We start from the raw sequence: 21,422 nt of genomic DNA on the forward strand, positions 1-21,422 counted from the left end.
GTACGGCACGAAGTGACACGCTGTGAGCTTGTAGATCTTCATTTTTTTTTACAGCAAACGTATAAATTATGGATAGAGTGGTTACATGATTGTAATGCTGTATTAACACATTATGCTGGGGACCCCCTGGAACCCCCCCCAAGGACCCCCGGGCGTCCCCGGACCCCACTTTAAGAACCACTGACTGGAGTGTTGCGGGCATTCCGTTTTCTTTACTTGAGTAAAATGTACCAAGAATAAAAGTACTCATTATGCTGAATGGACCATTAGTTGATCTACATTAAGCTTGACACATTGTGAGCTTGTAGATCGGCTATTATTATAAATAGACAGTATGGTATAAGTATAAAATAGGGCTTATGATAATAATAATAATAATATATGTTTTTTAAATAATTGTTGTGTGGTAAAAAGTACAATAGTTGAGTAGAAATGTAAAGTAATGAAAAACTATACAATACTCAAGTAAAGCAAAAGTACCTCAAACTTGCACTTAAATACAGCACTTGAGTACATGCACTTAGTTACTTTCCACCGCTGATCACAAGGCACTGTGGGATAATACTTTTTTGTAGATCTGCTACTTTTGCTATCTATTGTATTTGAATCCTGAAAAATAACAGTTTCGGACATACATATGAGGTTTCCACCCGACAGAGACGATATATATGTCTTGCTCTTTCATTCCATTGTTCTCTTTCCTTCTCTCTCCCTCCGCCACCCTGTCTTTGTCAGCTTACTATGGCCCTCATCTCGTCTTTTTCGCCCCCTTCGCCTTCCTCTCCGCTTATGTTCCGCTCCTCGTTCTCCACCCGTCACCTTTTCCATGACCAAACGACCTTTGTGGAAATGGAAGCCACAAAAAGCTGCAGACAGAAAAAAAGAAGACAGATAACGGTTAGAGTTTTGGACATATGAGTTACACAACAGACCTCCAGGAACCACGGTGTTATACATGATGAGCTGATCTGACATGATGTAACAGAATGAAATGACTCTGAGAGACTGACGTCTCCTATGAAGATGTCTAGAGTGCCTGGAGAGGAATATGTATGAAGGTACGAGAGCGCGAAAGTGAAAGGGACACCCTCTCTTTGTACATGACTACAGTTCGCTCAAAACACATGAACCAACCCTAATCTCTCAAGACAGATTCTGCTGAAAAATATGTTTTTTTTTTAATTACAAAACAGGTTCACAGATTGCATGAACATTGCAGTGTCCTTCTGCTGGGGAACTCATTCAGCGAAAATACCAACCAACAATGCGTCGCGATCCCAACACATTGTGAGCTCGTACATCTTTTATATATTAGAAACATTTTGAAAGTACAAGGTCTGCAGGTTCCCAGAAGAAGTCAGGGTTAGTACCACCTCCTCCTGAGCAGGGCCCAAATTTGGTTCTGAGAACATTATACTGAAACCGAGCCGAAGCGTACTGTACAGACATGACATCTGACCTCTTAGATTTCTCTTCACCTCCTGAACTTTTCCTGAACCCCGACCCCCCCCCCCCCCCTTATCGTGCCTGATTTGCCTAGTGTGAAAAGAGGCCAATTCGCACCTGGCACCATTTGCATTTCATACTATTAGTCTCATGCTCACAGGAAGTGAGATCATGGCCATGTTAGTGCCGTGCGCTACCCATTGAGCAACACTGTAACACAATAAGTGAAACCCCTAAACCCCATGTAATGGCAATGCTAGACTCAAATGACCAAGCTACACAAACTTTGTAACCGCCTTGACTTTGACTGCGATGGTACCGTTTTCTACCCATTGAGCTATAGACAGAGCATGGAGTTCTGGCCGTGCACCTGTACTTGTACCGTGTTTCAACTGTTGGTGGCTCTGTGTTGTTGAGTTTTGTTCGAACATGAGATGCATTGCCCACCTTTTGATGCATGCCTGATGTTAATGACGTTAAGGCTCCGGTTGGCTTGGTGTCAGATTTGTCAGTCTTCCTCCGGGTTGTCTAAATGGAGACATCTGCCATCTGGAAACGAGAGACACGTCATCTCTCACCAAATTATTGATGGAGCTCATGGACAGTGCTGTAAGTGTGATAATGAAGTGATAAATTACCTGTAATGATCTTTCACCCCGGACTGAATATATGCCATTTTGGAATATAACTACTCATTTAATGTTAGATCTGTTTTTATGAGGTTCAAAACTACACTTTAAACATTTTTCAAAAATAGCCAAAGCTAAAATCTAAAATGACACGGATGCTTTCCTGGTTTTAATGGATGCCATGCAGGCATGAAAAGGTCTTCGCTCCGAATTTGATTAGATGACCAACTTGCCAGCATGTAAATCTGGATTGTTATTAATGCTACGAGCCATCTTAAGTCTATTTCATTCATGACCGTTTATAATCAGGCTACATTTAATAACTGACTCTTTTAATTATTCATGAGCTTCATTTGCCCAGCTCATGACATCCCTTCTCTCCTCTCCTCCGCCCCAAGATCCACACTAAACGACGCCACAGATTTTTTTCATTTGAACAGCCATTGCTGCTGTTACAGCCTGTTATTGTTATTTGTGTAGCTGTCAGACAGACAGACAGACAGACAGACAGACAGACAGACACACACAGAGAGAGACAGAGACATAGAGAGAGAGTAATACTCAATCATAGTGATTCATTCACACATCAAAAATAATCTCTAAAAGAACAGAGTGGCATTTGAATGATGCTCCAGCCATTACACCGTGCCAGCAACGGAAAAGTGTCTTTAAAACAGACAAAAAGTTTTGTTGTGGGGGAAAAAAAGAGCAGACCAAGTACAAGTTTTCTAAGAATTGAGGGTTTAATTGTTTAACTGTCTGAAAATACACATTTACATGAATCCAACACAACACTGCAAATCTATGAAGATATCTGTGAAATCTATGAAAAGGTTGAATCTGCAACACAATTTTATACATTATTATGTATAGGGGTCCCTGCTTCATCTCTCTTTCTCAGCTAAGGGGTCCTTGCCCTATAAAACATTGAAGACCCCTGCTGAAGGGTTTAAATTAAGTGGTTATTATTTTATTTTCTTATTATAGGTTTTTTTTTTTTTTTTTTAGACAGTGCCATGTACAGAGTACAGTTTATAACAGACGAAACCAAATAAATAACACCACCAAAACAGACAAAACATAACAATAAAAAAAAAGACACCAACAACAATCAGTCCATCTGAGAATATGTAAGGAGCCCATATTGTATCATAAATGTCCAACTTTCCCTTAATTTTGTAATGCAAGTAATCTAGAGGTATATAACTTGATATTTCTGTCTCCCACTGGGCCAGTGTTGGGGGGGAAGGGGCCTTCCAAATTACAGCAATACATTCTTTGGCAGCAATGAATGCAAGTTTGCACAATTTTCTTCGGTAACTATTGCCAAATTTGAAATGACCTATTAGACAGAGACGAGGGGAGGGTATCAGCCTAAGGTCAAGACAGGACAAGATGACATTAAGTGGTTAAACGGCATCTGTAACTGCGTTACTGAGGTGCTGGACTGTACAAGGAGGGACACACTGCAGTACAGTGCAGTACTCGTTCTTTGGCCACCCTGCGTTATGGGTGCTCATGTCAACAGTGTGGGGGAGAGTTAATTGGTGACGTGCAGGATATAACTGGCAGAATGTGTGTGTGTGCGTGTGTGCGAGTGAGTGCGTGTGCATGCTTGTGTGTGTGCGCTTTTTTTTTTTTTTTTTTTTAACAAAGCAGTGTTGGAAAATCACTTCAAGTAGCTACTTCCTCTGAGTAATCACCTCGAGTGTCATTAGCCCCCTCTCTCTCTCTACTCCTCTCCTCTACTCACTCTGTTTCTCTGGGTCTTTCTCACAATTTTAATCTGTCTTCTTTCCTTAATGCCTCTTTCTGGGTTCTTCCACCGGCTTCGAATGCTATCAATGCATTGAATGGGAGATTATCACGTTTTATCAGACCATTGAATGGGCGAGTAGGCGACGAGTAGGCGATATACTGACCTACCCGCGATTTGTCAGACCATTCATGGTCTAATAAAAGGTGATAATGTCCCATTCAATGCATTGATAGCATCCGAATCAGGTGGTTCTTCACTCCTTTCAACTGAATGTATTTAGGATTGTGTGTGTGTGTGTGTGTGTGTGTGTGTGTGTGTGTGTGTGTGTGTGTGTGTGTGTGTGTGTGTGTGTGTGTGTGTGTGTGTGTGTGTGTGTGTGTGTGTGTGTGTGTGTGTGTGTGTGTGTGTGTGTGTGTGTGTGTGTGTGTGTGTGCACCTATTTCCCTGTTTCATCAGAAAAGGGAAAAGATTTAATGTACAAACAAGCAAAATGTGTTCCGTGGGTATTTTGCAGACAATTGGGCTCGAGTCATAGTGACTCGACTCGAGTCTGACTCGAGTCGCATATTTGACGACTTGCGACTCGACTCGGACTTTGAAGGTAAAGACTTGCGACTCGACTCGGACTTGGAAGGTAAAAGACCAACGAGACTTGAGACTCGACTCGGACTTGCTAGCCAATGACTCCCGACTCGACTCGACTCGAGACAAGATGACTCTAATGACTCGTTTTGTTTTTTCCCCTATGAATGATCTGTGTGTGAAATGCGCTCTTTATACAAACCCATGCTCACTCTACCGCAAATGCCTCTCTCTCTTTATACAACCCCATGCTCACTCTACCGCAAATGTGCTCTCTCTCTTTATATAAACCCATGCTCACTCTACCGCAAATGCGCTATCTCTCTTTATACAACCCCATGCTCACTCTACCGCAAATGTGCTCTCTCTCTTTATATAAACCCATGCTCACTCTACCGCAAATGCGCTATCTCTCTTTATACAAACCCATGCTCACTCTACCGCAAACGCCACCGCCATCCCCAGCGGGGTCATTTTGATTCTATGACGGCTGCCGTCTAGTTATCATCAGTGCCAGTGTTGTGAGGAAAAACAAGCAACCAGGTCTAGGAAAACCAGCCCAAAAGAAGCGAGTCAAGCGACTATGGGCCACATGAGCACTCTAACATATACATCAGCTATTTGAAAATAGCAGATCTACAAGCTCACAACGCCTGGCGATGCAACTAGTCGTTCGTGTTTTGTTCATGACCCCAGCCAGCCACCACCCCAACAACAACAGTAGCACCAGCCAGCGAGATATACGTACTTGTAAACATGAAAGTCACTCACCACTGTCGAATTTACTTTATCCATGGTAACAGGAATAAAGTCTGTGCGTAATCCATCACTCGTCCGCAGGTTTAATAACTTTAACTTCACCAAATCACTCCCACCAAACTTGAATTCCATCCTTATTTTTTTCCCACCATAAGTTTCTCTCTGCTATATATATATATATAAGCTTAAAGGAGATGCCTTTATTCCACTGTGTTTTATTTTATTTATTTATTTTACCAAGGACCCCTTTGCAAAACCAAAATAAAGACACGTGTAGTGTTGCCAGATCTGCTTATTATGCCAGATCTGCTTATCATCATTTCCCCGCAAGATTTTATTTGAAAATAGCAGATCTACAAGCTCACAACGCGTCGCGAGCTTGTAGATCTACTCTTTTCAAATAGCTGATGTATATGTTAAAGTGCTCATGTGGCCCATAGTCGCTTCTTTTAAGGGGTGATTTTGGGCTGGTTTTCATTGACCTGGTTGCTTGTTTCTCTCACAGAATCTGGCAACACTACATGTGTCCTGTAGTACTAGATGGCTGAACTGTGCCTGATGGAAAATAACGTAATATTAAAATACTACAAAACAAACACAGACACGTCAGGATTATAGGCCTAATAGGCCTATAGATAAATGCCATTAATGTATTTCCTTTCCTGCATCATTTCACCCACAGTTTATCCAATATTCATTAATAATTAATATAATTATAGGCTATTTTTGATTGACCCAACTGCACCCAAACTGCAAAATGTACTGTCAGTAAATTATAATTAATTGTGTGTGTGTGTGTGTGTGTGTGTGTGTGTGTGTGTGTGTGTGTGTGTGTGTGTGTGTGTGTGTGTGTGTGTGTGTGTGTGTGTGTGTGTGTGTGTGTGTGTGTGTGTGTGTGTGTGTGTGTGTGTGTGCATGCAGTTTTATGTCTGCTACACAGAAATGTCACACACCAACTACTCAGAAAGGCAGTGCCAGTTTGAGCCTGCCAAATGTTAAAAAATAAACAGTTTTGTATCAAACATGCCATTTCTTTAGTGTAATTTAGCCTTTCCCTAGTTCTAACTAAATGATCAGACATGTAATGTTGTAATGGATAAATGAACAGCTTTATGCTGGTTTAATTCTTGACTTTAAGATACAGTTTCTCTCTTCAAGATATAAACCTGAGTGCTTTGTGGGTGGGCTGGGGAACAATAGTAGTGAGGGACTTGACACAACCTTGTGACTCGACTTGACAACCTTGTGACTCGACTTGTGACTCGGCTTGACTTGCCCACAACAGAAAGACTTGGGACTCGACTTGGACTTGGGACCAAATGACTTGGGACTCGACTTGGACTCGGACCGGAGGGTTGGATTGACTTGGGACTCGACTTGGACTTGGGACCAAATGACTTGGGACTCGACTTGGGACTCGGACCTGAGGGTTGGATTGACTTGGGACTCGACTTGGACTTGGGACCAAATGACTTGGGACTCGACTTGGACTTGGGACCAAACGACTTGGGACTCGACTTGGACTTGGGACCAAATGACTTGGGACTCGACTTGGACTCGGACCGGAGCGACTTGAACAATTGTCTGGTGTTTTGTGAACGCAGGCAGATGGGGAGGAAAATAAAGGTACAAGTAGCAATACCACAACGTAAAAATACTCAGTGGCCAAAAGCTCAGTGGCCTTGTGGTTGGAGTGTCCGCACTGAGATTGGGACTTCACAAACATTTTCAGTTGTGAGATTTAATATTTCTTTAATCCATGCTTCTCTTCTCTTCTCTGCTCCCCATCCTCCCTTGTACTGTAACCCCCTCCTCCACCGTGTCTCCCGGTCTCTGTCCCTCGGGGAGAGTCACGGGGAGACCCTCAGGCTGTGTGACAGGCAGTTACATATTCAGCTGTCAGAGGAGATGCTGCCCCCTTCACACAGTCTCTCCTCTGGGGGTTAAACATTAGGAAGTTTTCCATTTTCTTTGCTATCTCACCGACCGTGGTGCATTGCAATAGAGGTCTACCTACAGTATCTAGACCTGTAGTGGTCCCCCATGTCAACTGCGATTTTTTTCTCGGCTGAAAATTCGCTCGCCTATAATAGCGCTTCCAGGTGCCCGAGTTGAAAATATGTTAGCTTTCGGCAGACAGGTAAAAGCACTGCGCGTGCACGCGTGAGCACAAGGTAAATGCCCAGCGCAACGGCAAGATGCTGGGGTTTCTAAAAACGGGGTGCTCCCGTTATAAACAATTAAAAACATGCACTGTGCTCAGGAAAAAAAACATCTTGGTGGACACGGGGCCTAAGGGTCCATTCGGTTCCATTAATGCACTGTTCCCATTTACATTATATTTGTACACTTAGCACTATCAACTTGGTTTAATAGGTAAGTTGTGGCAACAACCTTAGACAGCATCAGCTGTGTGAGAGAGAGACTGTGTGCACAATTATGGATTAAAGAGTCTGTTAACCCTCTTAGTGAATGAATTGATGCTGCAATGAAATGTGATGAGCATGACCTCACAAGTGGTCCGGTCAGGGCATTAAAAATGCCATGGCCGCTGAAGTGGGTAATGTATGTTTTGTAAAATCTACAAAGTAACTAAACCTAGCGGTACAGGCGCATACCACATGTCTGGTAATCCAGTCTTACAGCGTGTCGCGGGTTCGACTCCCGTTCCCGACGACCTTTGCTGTGTGTCACCCCCCATCTCTCTCCCCATTTCCTGTCAGCCTGCTTTCCTCTCAAATAAATGCAGAAAAGCCCCAAAAAATAAATATATATAATTGTGTGGAGTAAAAGTATAATATTTGTCTCTGAGTTGAAGTAAAAGTACAAAAGCACAAAACTGACAATTGGAAATACTGCGTGTCTGCTTGTCTTTTGAGTAAAAGTGAGAGAGACAGGACATGTAGGCAGAGTGAAAGGGCATGGCACCAAGTAAAGCACCTTCGGGACGGACATCGGAAGTATAGCCTATAGCCTTATTTATCTGGTAGTGGAAAGTGGAGATACTCAGCCAATTTATATTCTCTGCCTCGGGTCAAAATAACAATTTGGTCTACTTTGGGTTTTTGTTTCATCTCTCCGAATGTTCTAAATATAGATGTTTTTGACTGACTCAGACTGTATGCCGTTGTTCTGAAGCAGAGCTGACGGGTGCCTGCCTGCTGGGTTCGCCGTACATATACAGCAAACTATAAATGCACGAAATCTGTGTCTGTCAGACTTTTTCGCAAGTAACTCAAGGACTGTCTGATATCGATTGACTTAAAACTTGGCATATCGTCGGGTAGAAACCTAATATGTCCAGAACTGTTTCTTTTCAGGATTTCGAATTCAAAAGTAGCAAAAGTAGCAGATCGACAAGCTCGAAACGCGTCGCTTCGCTTCACGCCGCGTTTCAAGCTTGCGGATCTGCTACTTTTGATGCTTTTGTGTGACGCTATAGTATATCAAGTAGGGCAGGGGTCTTCAACGTTTTCAGGCCAAGGACCCCTTAGCTGAGAGAGAGATGAAGCAGGGACCCCCACTACATATTGTATAAAATTGTGTTGCAGATCGAAATTCTTCATGGATTTCATAGATAGCTTCATATACTGTATTTTCCACTGTATATACTGTATTTAACCACTTAAACCGTCAATACTTAGTAAACTTGACCTTTGGCTCTATACTTGGTCTGCTCTTTTCCCCCCTCTATACCAAACCCCTTGGCCGAAAATAGCCGATCTACAAGCTGACAACGCCTCGCAGCGCGAGGCGTTGTCAGCTTGTAGATCTGCCATTTTCGGCGAATGTTCCCCTCAGAATAGGGATTCTAGGGTTGAAAATGTTCATGTAAAAAATGAGTTCCTATCACACAAAGATTTGGTGGACCCCGTGTAGTAACTCTGAGGACCCCCTAGGGGTCCAGGACCCCCTCCTGAAGACCCCTGCAGTAGGGTGTTAAGTTTACGAAAAGACACAACATTTTAGAATATGGAGATAAGAGGTTTCTGCCCGACAGCGACGATACGCCGTTGTGTTGTTTTGAAGCAGCGCTGACGGGTGTCTGGTGGGTTTAGCTGTTGTAAATATACAGCTGACTATAAATACATCAAAGTTGGGGCGTGTCAGACTTTCTCGCACACAACTCAAGGACTGTCTGATCGATTGACTTCAAACTGCTTGCCATAATAATGTATCCATAAAGGATCAGAGAGAGTGTGTTTCTGCCTGTTGGTAAGCCACTGGGATCAGCGATTGTCCTGAACCGAAAATCCACTATATTATGTATTTGTCTGTCTGTCTGAAAAAATGATGTTTTCCGCTTTTATGCCCTTTTGTGCCACAGGCGCACCGTTGCTCCAATCCGCACCAAACTTGGCACAAACACTGTTCAGGGGCCTGCCATTACAATAGTCACACCAGGGTCCACATGTGGCTCCCAGGCGCCACATTAGGGGCCCCAGGGACCAGCACGTTAGGCCACAGGTGCACCGATCCGCACCAAACTTGGCACACACATTGTTCAGACTGGCATCAGAATAGCCTCACCAGGGACCATGTGTGGCCCACCAAGGGTGCACCGTTGTTCCAATCCGCACCAAACTTGGCACAAACACGCTTCAGGGGTGATCAGTGAAAGCAGCACTATGTAACTTTCCTCTTCTAGCCTGGATTTGAACCTGGTTTCCTCCGCAAGTGCTGATTTTTTTCTTTTACCCTTGAGCTAATAGAGCCTGCCTTTCCACACGGTGGAAAGGAGATCAAACATATTTACACATGGTACCTGAGATAAGCTATAAAGGTGCGTGAGCGTAGCAGCAGATGTATACTGTACTGTGCATGATATACTTAGTTAAGGTGCTACAAAAACACACAATAAAAAAGACGTTGTACATGGGATTAAGGTGCAAAATGTGCGTGTCGACTGCATAATCCACATAAGGTAGACTGACATTGATATAAAATCGCAAATCCATGAGGAAGATTAAAGAAAAACAAGCCAAGTATTTTGTCCCTGGTATAATCCACAGTCCACGGTCGTTTGACTCGTTTCTAGCGTTTATTGTGTTACTCTTTGGGTACATTTGTACATTTCCACCTTCAGTCGATGCTTCATAGCCATATGAGTAAAATCGCCAGGGTGGTGTGTTTATTTTTGGAACACAGTTTTTATATGACGTGATCTAAGATTTCCCTATGGGGAGTTCAACACAAAAAGTAACGCCACGACTCAGGGGGATAGCGCCCTCTAGCGGCAGTGACGTCAGACTTCGGTTCTCTATTGTCAAATAATATAAGAGAGAGGCAAAACTTAGCCAATCTACGTGGGGCGTTGTGAGCTTGTAGATCTGCTATTTTCACCATATTTACCTGTGGGAACTGAGTCAAACTAAATGTAATGCCTCAACTCCTACAATTCCAAGAGCTATACAGGGTGGGGGGATCCCCAGATCAAATATGGTTATTTTGGGGGGTCTTGGCCTGAAAAGATTGAGAACCACTGAGCTAGGGCATGTTATGTTACATCTGGAATAGCTGGAGGATTCACATTTTGGGGGGCTGTTGATCCTTTGTGGATGGAAAAGCTGATGGTGGCAGCTCATTGAAAATAGCAAAAAGCTTAACCCTGGTGGGGGACACAGGGGCTTTGTGTGTCTGTGTGTGTGTTTGTTATGTGTGTGTGTGTGTGTGTGTGGCACTGTGTACGGCGGATGTTGACAGAGACTTTAAATTTTGTCCTGTCTGGCAGAAACCTCTTATCTCCATATTCTACCTTTTTGTGTTTTTCCCATAAATTAACGCCCCTCTTTTTCTTTTTTATCCCACAATTTTGTAACCCATTTTTTCACCTAGTGCCAATTGCCTATGTAATCCTGGGCGCTACTCTCCCTCTGCCAGCCTAGGGAGAGCCCAGAACTGAGCTCATGCCTCCTTCAATTAACGCCCTACTTGATCACACTACAGTGTCACACAAAAGTATAAAAAGTAGCAGATCTACAACCTCGAAACGTGACGCAAAACGACGCGTTTTTAGCTTTTTAACACATTGACTGCCAAAACCGTGAATCTCCAGTTTTGCAAATACGCTCGTTGAGTGCCATAACCGGAGATCTTCGTGAAGAGATTTATTTTTTTATTTTTTTATTTTTCCACACGGGGCGCTCTAACGCAACTTTGGAATGATTCACAGAGCTTGAAAAAAGGACATGACGGATCTGGATCCGTGCCAGAAAACCTACCTCCCGTCCGCTCCCATTATAACTCCTTACAACGCGTCTCAACGCAACGCGTTGTAAGCTTGTCGATCTGTACGGGTGCTGGGGTTTAAGTGGTTAACTCACATGAACCCTAGCATCCCTATTCTAACGAGAGTCTCCAGCTCTTCATTAAACAGAAAATGCATTTTCAGGTCGGGATACCAATTTTATCCAATCAGGATAGAGAACTCAGTCAGCATACAGACAGATTAAACAAGTGAAATTGGAAGTGATGATACAAATAAATGAGCAGACAAAATTGGAACTGGAACACTATAAAAATGAAAGTGGATTGGCTGAAATTGTGTCACCTATACTGAAAATATATTTTCAGTTTATTTAAGAGCTGGAGAAATGAACAAACACTCTATAGCAATGCTTACTATCAGAATATTGTGCTTTCACCTTTCAACAAGAGCGTTTTGTTTTAAGTGGTTAAGAAAACAAACAAACAAAAAACGAGTGTCTGCCTGTCGAGTGTTTGCTTAGCGAGTGGAGACTGTGGAGTGTGTTGGAGAGAGGATGTGTGCTTCCTCTAAACTCTAAAAGGTTTGGTTTTCTGTATATTTTTCACGGGTGACTCAACAGTTTTTCAAGGTTCACACAGGTTTTCTTAAGCACAGTCGGGGGTTCACAGGGTGATTGATTGGAGCTTTCTACGGCAGCAGCCAACGTGTGGCTGGGCGTCATGGCCGGTGGTATGTGTTTTTTTTAGAATAAACCTCTGCCACCGGCACAGTATCAAAGTACCGGTTTGCCGTGGAATACTCAGCAGAAGGGTTGTAATTTTGACGGTAGTGGAGGTTGTTTAGTGTGAAAGTATCTAGGATGAACAGTGCAGTTGTTATGTTTCTGGTTTCGGGTCAAGGTCAAGACTGTTGTTGAGTGTGGAACCTTTCTTAGACTAACAATTTTCCTCCCCCTTTGCCTGCAAAGAAAATCAACTTGTCTAACTTGCCACCATTTCTATGGGAGCTGTCAAGTGATTGTGAAACTGTGTCAGCGATGAATATGCTTTTGTCAGGTTGTGAATCAAGCAAATTGAAGCATGGCCATTTTTAAGTCTTTTTTTGAGAATGACAATGTTGAGCTAAACGTGGTGACATTTGGAGGAAGAAGAAGGCTACTGCAGGTCTTCCACTTAAGTTAAAGTAACGGAACCACAATATAGAAATCCTCTGTTACAAGTAAAAGAGGTTGTATTCAAACAATATTTAAAGTCGATGATTCTGGCTGCAGCATTTTTGCAACTACAGAAGTGATTTAGTGTTTTGGCAGTGGGCAAGAAGCTAGTGTACCTACCTGTAGTGCGTAGCTCAGCGGTTCTCAAAGTGCCGTCCAGGGACACCCAGGGGTGTCTGTTCCATGGGGTTCCATGGGGTGCGGTTCCATGGAGTCCCCAGTAAAATGAGGAAAAGTATTTAACACTTTAACCCTAATTTATACTTTACTATTCTTTACTTATCTATACCATACTATTTGAAAATAGCAGATCTACAAGCGTGTTGCGATGTGATGCATTTTCAGCTTGCATATCTGCCAATTTCGAACGATTTTGAAAAGTCTGGAAATGATTGTTGATTAGTTAATAACTGATGGGGAGAAAAGAGTAAAGGGATGATGAAACTTTTCAAAGTGCTAAACTTAGACCCTACAGAAAAACGCAGACAAAAATCCTTGATTATGCGGGCTAAAATCCTTGATTATGCGGGCTAAAATCCTAGATTTTGTGATGAAATATGCAGGGCTTTTATGTGATTTTATGCGGTGAAATTACGTGAAGTTGCAAAATATGCGGATGTGATGCGATGCACATATTATGCGATGCTGTGCTATGCGATTCGAATATTATGCGATGCTATGGGATGCGATGCGCATATTATGCGATGTGATGCGAGGCGGCCTTTTTGAAAAAAAAAATACCCGCGCATAATTATGTGCCATTTTGCTGATTATGTGGTAAATTATGCGATCGCATAATCACATTTTTCTGGAGGGTCTATAAACTCAAAGAGAAAGAAAACAAAGAGAGTCAAAACCAAAGAACACGCCAGTCGCCATAAATGGAAAAGGCAGAAGATGAATTATGATTTATTTCACTCTGACAGTGAACGAGAGTCTTCTGATTCATCTATTCCTGATGGTCCTTAGAGTATATAATGGCTATGGTCTTCTGCATTTTTTCAAATTAACTAAAGGGGAAAAAAAGGCAAAGTAATTATGGACGATTCCCTGCTCGAATCGATCTTTGCATTGATTCAGGTAAGTGGTTGATGAGATAGAGAGGTGCTGATGGTCTGAACAGAGCTGGATTAAGACTATGGTGTTCAGGATTTAAGACCCCCTTCCCCCTGCAAGTTAACACAAAAATGATGTTCACCCTCAATGCCTGATGCACACGCGCACACACACACACACACACACACACACACACACACACACACACACACACACACACGTACACACACGTACACACACGTACACACGCACGGGTACGAGATAGAAAAGGCCATCATAGTTTGCAGTGGAAAAAAGGAAGAAACTGAGCATGATTGATTGGAACTTGCGGGCCGGCGGGCCGGGCCGTTTGGAGCTATGGGCCCCGCGGCTATAGAGCAATGCTAGTCTGTGCATAAATATGGGTTTCTGGTTCCGAAAGGACACAGTGGTTTATATCGCCTTAGGGAATTAGTGCAGAAGGTGAGATGCATCAAAGAAATGATGAGCTGCATTAAATAGCTTGTACCTATCTATGCACAGAGGTGGAAAAAAATAGGTGGAAAAAAAGTCTTGTACTCTCTGTTCACTTTGTTATGTATTCCATTAGCTCTATCTCTTTGTCTCTCTCTCTCTCTACTTTCTCAGTTTCAGCTGGACTGAGTGTTCAAGTTCAAGTACTCGGCTAAAGTGCACTTGAGCCACGAGAGGCACCGCCGAGCGAGCCGTTAGGCAAGCAAGTCGCCGTGCAAAGCGTTGCGAAGTCCGCTAGAGCCGACTTAGCGCCGTTCGAGCTACTGTAATGTCCAGATAGGGACAGAAATGTAACTCATATCCCCCCTAGTCGACATGTGCCGTATTTGCCCCCCCCCCCCCCCCCTTCCAGTCAAACCATTGACTTCTTGGGATGTCCGTCTCAAGAAGTCACCCTTTGACATCTTGGGAGTGAGAAAGCGTTGACTCGCTTGATAACTTGTTGCCACGATCCTGGCCAGTTTGGCAAGCTGAAGGAAGACTTGTTGCTCTCTGTCCTTGGAGGAGAAATCAGTAGTAGTCTATGAGTGACCAATCTGGGAACCCATTGGCAAAAAAAAAGAAAGACCTGATGTCGGCCCGTTCACTCGCCTTCAGCCCTCCTCTTCCGGTGGTGGGTCTGTGTTTTCATTCCTACTAACAACAAACTCTCTACACGTTGTAACGGTGGTTGCTGACAGATTCGGCTGCGGAGCTCTGAATCTATGCTATCCATAAAAATAACAGTCCCAAACCAGACATTTACTGACTGATCAACAAGAAATTCATATTTAAAGAATGCCAATACCTCTTCTTCTTCTCCAGCAAAGAGACAGAGACACATTACTCTCTTCTTTAGTACCTTAACGTTGCCTCATTTAAAAAGAGAGCAATCAGTGTGTTCTGGGCATAATGTTTTCTGTTGCTGAGTTTTAGAAGCAATTAAGGCATTCCCCACTGCTAAATGCCCTGGACTAGATGGGTTTGGAACTGCATGAGTTGGAGCAGGATTCAATTCAATTGCAGAACATAACACAATTCCACCTTCTCTTTATGAGGCAAATGTGTGATTGTTATTGAAAAAGGGGAAATATCCCATCAATCCTGCTGATAATAAGCCTATTTCCTTGCCCAATTTCTATGCACAAAAAATTACCAAAATAATTGGCTGCTAGAGTAAAGGCGACAACAGATTGATAGTGTCGTTGACACGCAGTGCACTGTCGCTCAGCGCTCCTGACGCAAAATAAACAGTGGGTGAGGCTCATTTCGTCTGTCGGGTGGAAATCTCATTATGTCCAAAACTGTTACTTTTCAGGATTCAAATTCAAAAACGTCAAAAGTAGCAGATCTACAAGCTCGAAAACATGGTGCGAAGCTTGTCGATCCACTACTTTTGATGCCTTTGTGTGACGCTGTCGTATGATCAAGTAGGGCATTAATTTACAAAAAAAACACAAAAAGTTAGAATATGGAGATAGGACGTTTCTGCCCTGACAACAACGATATAAGACTCATTATTGAATACAAGTACGCCTACGCAGTATTCAATGGATATTTATTTTTTGGGAATATAACGTTTTGAGACATGTTTCTTCACAGTTCACACCGAAAGGTAGACAATAAATATCTAATTGCTTACTGTATTTGCTGCTGTATCACATAACTTGACTTTATTCTTTATGGCATGCTTGGGCTGTAATGGACAGTGGCTAGTAATATTTGATGGTGATATTTGATTTGATTGACGCTGGTAAAGAGAATGAGGATGACATGCAGCAAAAAGCCTTGGGTTGTGGGTTTGAAAACCGGGACTGCAGTGGGAGGCGCTATAGACTTATTTATGTTGGTATGCAGTCTTACCAGCCACCGGAGTGGCAGGAATGACTTTTATTTGATGAAGTCAAAATGTATTTGAAAAGATGTTTGGTGGAATGGATTATAATGATTTACAGTGCTGACTAAATCTTCTGTCATAACAAATAATATCTCATCAGAGCCATTTAGTATCGGCAGTGAGACAGGGAGATTACCTGTCTCCTTTTGGTATGTAATATAGCACTAAAATCGGACATTACATTGACATTTTGTAGAGGCCCCAAGTGATTCATAGTATATGCCGTTGATTGGTTCATGATTTGTGGATTTTTTTTGTTGTAAAATAGGCCCCATATTTTGGAAGGCTATTACAGCCAATCAGTATGGAATATCAAAACAAAAAAAAATCTCTGACTCCAAAGATAATGTGTAGTGATTCTTGTTTTGGAGAAAATCTGTAGGAGGAGCAGCCTAGAAAGAAAAATGCAAAATGGCAGATTGTCTAATTCGGCCTATGTGGGGAGTTGCAAGGGAATCCTCTGGAAAAAATCATTTTGATTGTACAAACATGCCTGAAGAGTTATAGACCCAAATGTAAAGCGGGCTGGTAGTGACGCCACCATGAGGCTAATTTGAAAATTTTGGGCAGTGGGTGTCATCCAAGTTTGGTGCCAATCAGTCCAGCGGTTAAGATTAGACAGACAGACATGAACAGGATATATGCACAGACTATCAACAATGATTATGAAACTGTATAAGTATTGTGTCAGCCGGCCTTCTACAGTCGATATCTGGAAAATTATGTGTACAGCCCATCAACAGTGAATGTATGTCTGAGTAAGTAAGCCTTTCCGAGCCATGTGGCCCATAGGTCAAGAGCCTCCTGTTTCTGTAGCGAGAGGCAGCTAGATGTACAAGTACACCCCATGGACATGACGCTAGTATGTCGCAGGGACTTGCCCCCAATCCAACCCTTGATGCTGAGTGCCAAGCAGGGAGGCATTGGGTCCCATTTGTTTTTCAAGTCTTTGGTGTGACCCGACCGGGGATCGAACCCTAACCTCCCAATCTCAAGGCGGACACTTTAACCTCAATGCCACTGAGTGAATATAAGTGAGTCTCAAACCTTTAACCTCAACGCGTTCACCCCAGTAGTCTTCCGTATGTGCAAATGCACCAGCGTCAAGCAGGGGGTCAGGCTTGGTTTTGGGAGCCATGGCTTCTGGCACAAAGGACTGTCCAAGCCGCTTTGTTTTGTGCTGGGGGGATGATGAGTCTGCGTCTGAATGTGCTCCCCACTAGCTCATCATGGAGGGGATGAGAGGGATCAGGGATAGCGGATAGAATTGCTTTCTCTTTCGCCAGACAGTAAGAAGCTTACCAACCAAATTTGTGAATTTCTTTTCTAAGGATTCTATATCTGTCAAATGTATTAAGAAGGCTTGGGAAAGGGGAAATCAAGGCTGTGTTGCCTGATAAATAAATAAAAATCCCATATTCATAGTTGTTCAATAAAACCCAGACACACATTAATTCAGTTCAAAGTGATTCACCGGTTTTCATTATTATAAGGTCATGTTATTGGGTATTTTGTGTACTCCAATGTTTCCAATGTCAGGTTTTCTGAGCTTTACCATAGCATTGTCTGACAGGGACATGGCTCATTGGATGGATGCTCAGAGGGCTCTTTGATTCTCCCTTGACACATTCAAACAGCTGTATTGAGGGGCGTGGTACTAGCAAACAAACAAACAAACAATCCACCGTGCTTCTGAAACTCATTGCATGAATGTGTTTTGGTTATCCACAAACTTTGATTTGAATAATTTAAAAGGTCAACATAAATGGGAGGAAACTCAATTTGTATTTATATATAAATTGGGTTTTTATGTTTAAACTCCCCAATTCTGATGGGCTGTATATGAATCAGTCACAGGTGGATGATGATATGCACTGTTATGCAGTGTTGGACTAGTGCATTTCCCAGTAGCTTGTGGGGGTAGAAGCACTACTTTCTGAATGATGTTTATTTCAAGTATTTAAGCTACATGTTTCACCATGTAGCTGGGCAGCTAATTGTCAAAAGCTCGTAATATTTTCAGTGGCACATCCGATGTAAAATAGCACACACATGAGTTCGAGTTTGCCCATTGTCACATCAAAGAGAGAATTCTCCATCTCCATCTAATTGTAGCTTTTACACAGTCATATGTTTTATTCAGTCAGTGTGTGTGCTCAGTGTCCTCAGCCACATTAGCAACCGCAATAGGACGTATTTATTTATTTAGAACACGTCGGTTAAACGTACGTCGGTCTGAGGAGAATGAGCATCTGTACTCATTTGAATTCAATTGCCGTTAAGTAAGCAGGACAAGGCTTTCCATTTGAGTATACTTTGTTCTTTTATTTTTATTTATTTGTGACATATACACACACACACACACACACACACACACACACACACACACACACACACACACACACACACACACACACACACACACACACACACACACACACACACACACACACACACACACACACAGGGGTAGTTAATTATACATTTTAAATACTTAATACAGTGCCCAAGGAGGCAAAGATCCAATGCCAAAACAATAGAGAGGGATTAAACACTAAATAATGCAAAAATACCCCCAGGGGGTCCTCAGAGTTACTACTGGGGGGCCACCAAATCTTTGTGTGCAGGAACTTTTTTCGTGAACCACTTGAACTCTAGCATCCCTATTCTCAGGGGAACATTTGCTGAAAATGCCCATAGGATGTGGAAACTACTTTTGCAGATCTGTTGGTTTAATACATTGTTCTAGTTCCACATTGTACTGTCCGTCTTTGAAACTGAAACTATTGTAAATCGTCTCTGTCGGGTGGAAACCTCATTATGTTCAAAACTGTCACTTTTCAGGATTCAAATTCAAAAATAGTAAAACCAGCAGATCGACAAGCTCAAAATGTGTTGCTTTGCGCCGCATTTCCAGCTTGTAGATCTGCTATTTTTGATGCTTTTGTGGGCATTCATTTACGCAAAAACATAAAAAGTTGAAATACGGAGATAAGAGGTTTCTTTTGCCCGACAGAAATGTAGAACAATTTTGATCTGAATAAATGAATCTCTCTCTCTCTCTCTCTCTCTCTCTCTCTCTCTCTCTCTCTCTCTCTCTCTCTCTCTCTCTCTCTCTCTCTCTCTCTCTCTCTCTGTCCAGGTGCGTCTGCTGTACTGTTCCCAGGAGGAGGCGGAGCAGGTGTTCAAGGCGGCCTGGGCTGCCGATCAGGCTGGTTCCAGCCACATGTGGTTTGCCGTGGGGCCGGCTCTGTCTGGTCTGGGCCTGGAAGGCCTGCCCAAGGCCCTGTTTGCCATACGCCCGCAGGGCTGGAGGGATGAGGCACGCAGGTAGGGAGGCGGGTGGTGCGATTGGGGGGGTGGGGTGACTGACGGGGTCAGGGTGATGGATGGAGCAAGAGAGAGGGGGAACATTTAAATGGTAGAGAGTTGTAGAAAGTGTAGTCTTGCGTAGCCAGACAACTATTCCACAATGTCCAAATGCTATAGAGTCCGGAACTACACCGATACTGACACACATTTGCCTTGCACTGCTGCATCGTGGCACTTTCAGCAGCAGTCTCATGCCATCATTATAAGCCACATAAAGATTCTGCATGCTGCTCTTCTGTAGCGCCGCCACAAGTGGGCAGTATACATAGGTGTGCAAAAAGCTTTGAATAGTGTGGACTTTACAGAAGGCGCTCAACACATACTAAACCTACGAACAATCGTGTTAGCTTGTGCATATAACATTCTACGTTGCCCCCATCATCAGAGGTCATTTGTTAAATAATGGCCTATGTACTTTTGACCTCATCACAGACCTTAAGGGCAGTGCCAGACTGCCAGAATTACAGTTTACCATCTTCCCTACTTCTTATAATCATGATGTTAATCTTCTTTGTGAATAGTCATTTCCGTTCACAAAAATATATTTTAAAATATCTTTACATTTTATTTTCGAATTTCCATTTCTGATAAGCAGCAGGCTATATACTGTATGCTTACGGGTATATTATTTTGATTTAAATTTGCGCAACTGTACAGACAAAACTGTATGACTGAAGCATTTGAAAACTGTTGGAGGCAACAGTCTGGCTCGTGAGACATGGGAAAGTGGGAAACATTAATATTGACGGCCATGTTTCTCTGGCTCTTTCCTATCTCTCTCCCTGTCTTTCTTATATGTTCTGCTATATGTTTGACGGTCTGGCATGTGCTTGCATTTTGCACAAGGTGCTAAGAAAATGTTTTATTATGCAGTGTAGTTGTTTCAGCATAGTATCTATCTACAGAGAGTGGCTCTTATAAACTTGTTGTCAAAGCGGGCGCGTCAGGGTGCTAGCGTTCAGAGTAAGTTGAGCACACTCTCGCCGGTACGCACGTGCATGTAAGACAATATCCTAAGATCTCTCTACGCTGCCACAACCCAGAGTGTCTGGTTCAGGGGTCATGGGCAGAGCTCTTCCACAGGTCCTACAGATAAGACAGCCAAACTCTTCACACTTTCCTGATCTTTCCCAGAAAGTTCCCTGAAAATACACAGGTTTTCCCCCCTATTCATGCCTGATTAATTAGCCTTTGTTTGAAATGACACCATTTCACAACAGGTACCATTTCACACCTGGCAAGTGGCACACATTCTCCATGAAAATGTTTGGATTTCCCACTGACTTGCCCATGAACTACCAATGGCAGGCCCTTTGAAATTCTCAAACGTCGCAGCTGTATACTGCTGCGGACGGTTGTGAAGTCAGCTGAGCACACCACCACAGGGAGCTTTCTCTCGTCTCTCTGCAGGACATGATATAGAAGAGCTGGTGCTTGAAGCAGGGCAAAAAGAATTATGAAGGACAAACATCATCCTATATAGCAGCGGATTGTTTGTGATGATGTGAAATGGCAAGCGCTTGAGATGCCTCACAGCTGCAGGGCTCACGGCTTAGAGAGTTGGAAAAAGAGAAAACGACCCGAGCCCTAAAATCTTTACTTTAATCATTATATTACAACAAATGTAAAATCCAACATGTTTCGACCAAACTGGTCTCCATCAGGGCAAGTAGCAGAGAGAGCTTAGAGAGAGTTCTTTCCTCCTGTGGCTGTCAGAGCCCTAAATGAGGTCATGGTCAAAAACCTTTTTTCTTTTCTTTTAATAACGGAATGTGATAGACAAGTGACTCTACTCTTATGTATATATGCATGCCTTAATTCCATTTGCACATTTGACTTGGGTCACTTGACACTGCTGCTAAAGTTAGAAAGATGCAGGATATTACAGTATGCCTTTGCTTGCTAAATGATAAGGTATTGTATCTGTACATTGCACATGCCCATTTTGGACACTGCTGCTTAAAGATAAGATATTCTCTAGGACAAGAAAGACCCCAACCCTAACTTTT

The 21,422-nt window shown here is 42.9% G+C and overlaps 1 protein-coding gene across 1 annotated transcript in view; it reads left to right on the forward strand.

The window, feature by feature from the left end:
* grin2da (glutamate receptor, ionotropic, N-methyl D-aspartate 2D, a) overlaps positions 1-21,422 on the forward strand; it is a gene marked incomplete at both ends in the record, with an annotated part of 249,084 nt that overhangs the window by 53,728 nt on the left and 173,934 nt on the right. Inside the window, one exon of the mRNA XM_080442541.1 lies at positions 19,184-19,371. Within this exon, the coding sequence (XP_080298667.1) occupies positions 19,184-19,371 (188 nt within the window). The remainder of the gene's footprint in view (positions 1-19,183; positions 19,372-21,422) is intronic.

This window comes from Gymnoscopelus braueri (assembly GCF_963280865.1).
Source record: "Gymnoscopelus braueri genome assembly, chromosome: 11".
NCBI classification, from domain to species: Eukaryota; Metazoa; Chordata; class Actinopteri; order Myctophiformes; family Myctophidae; genus Gymnoscopelus; species Gymnoscopelus braueri.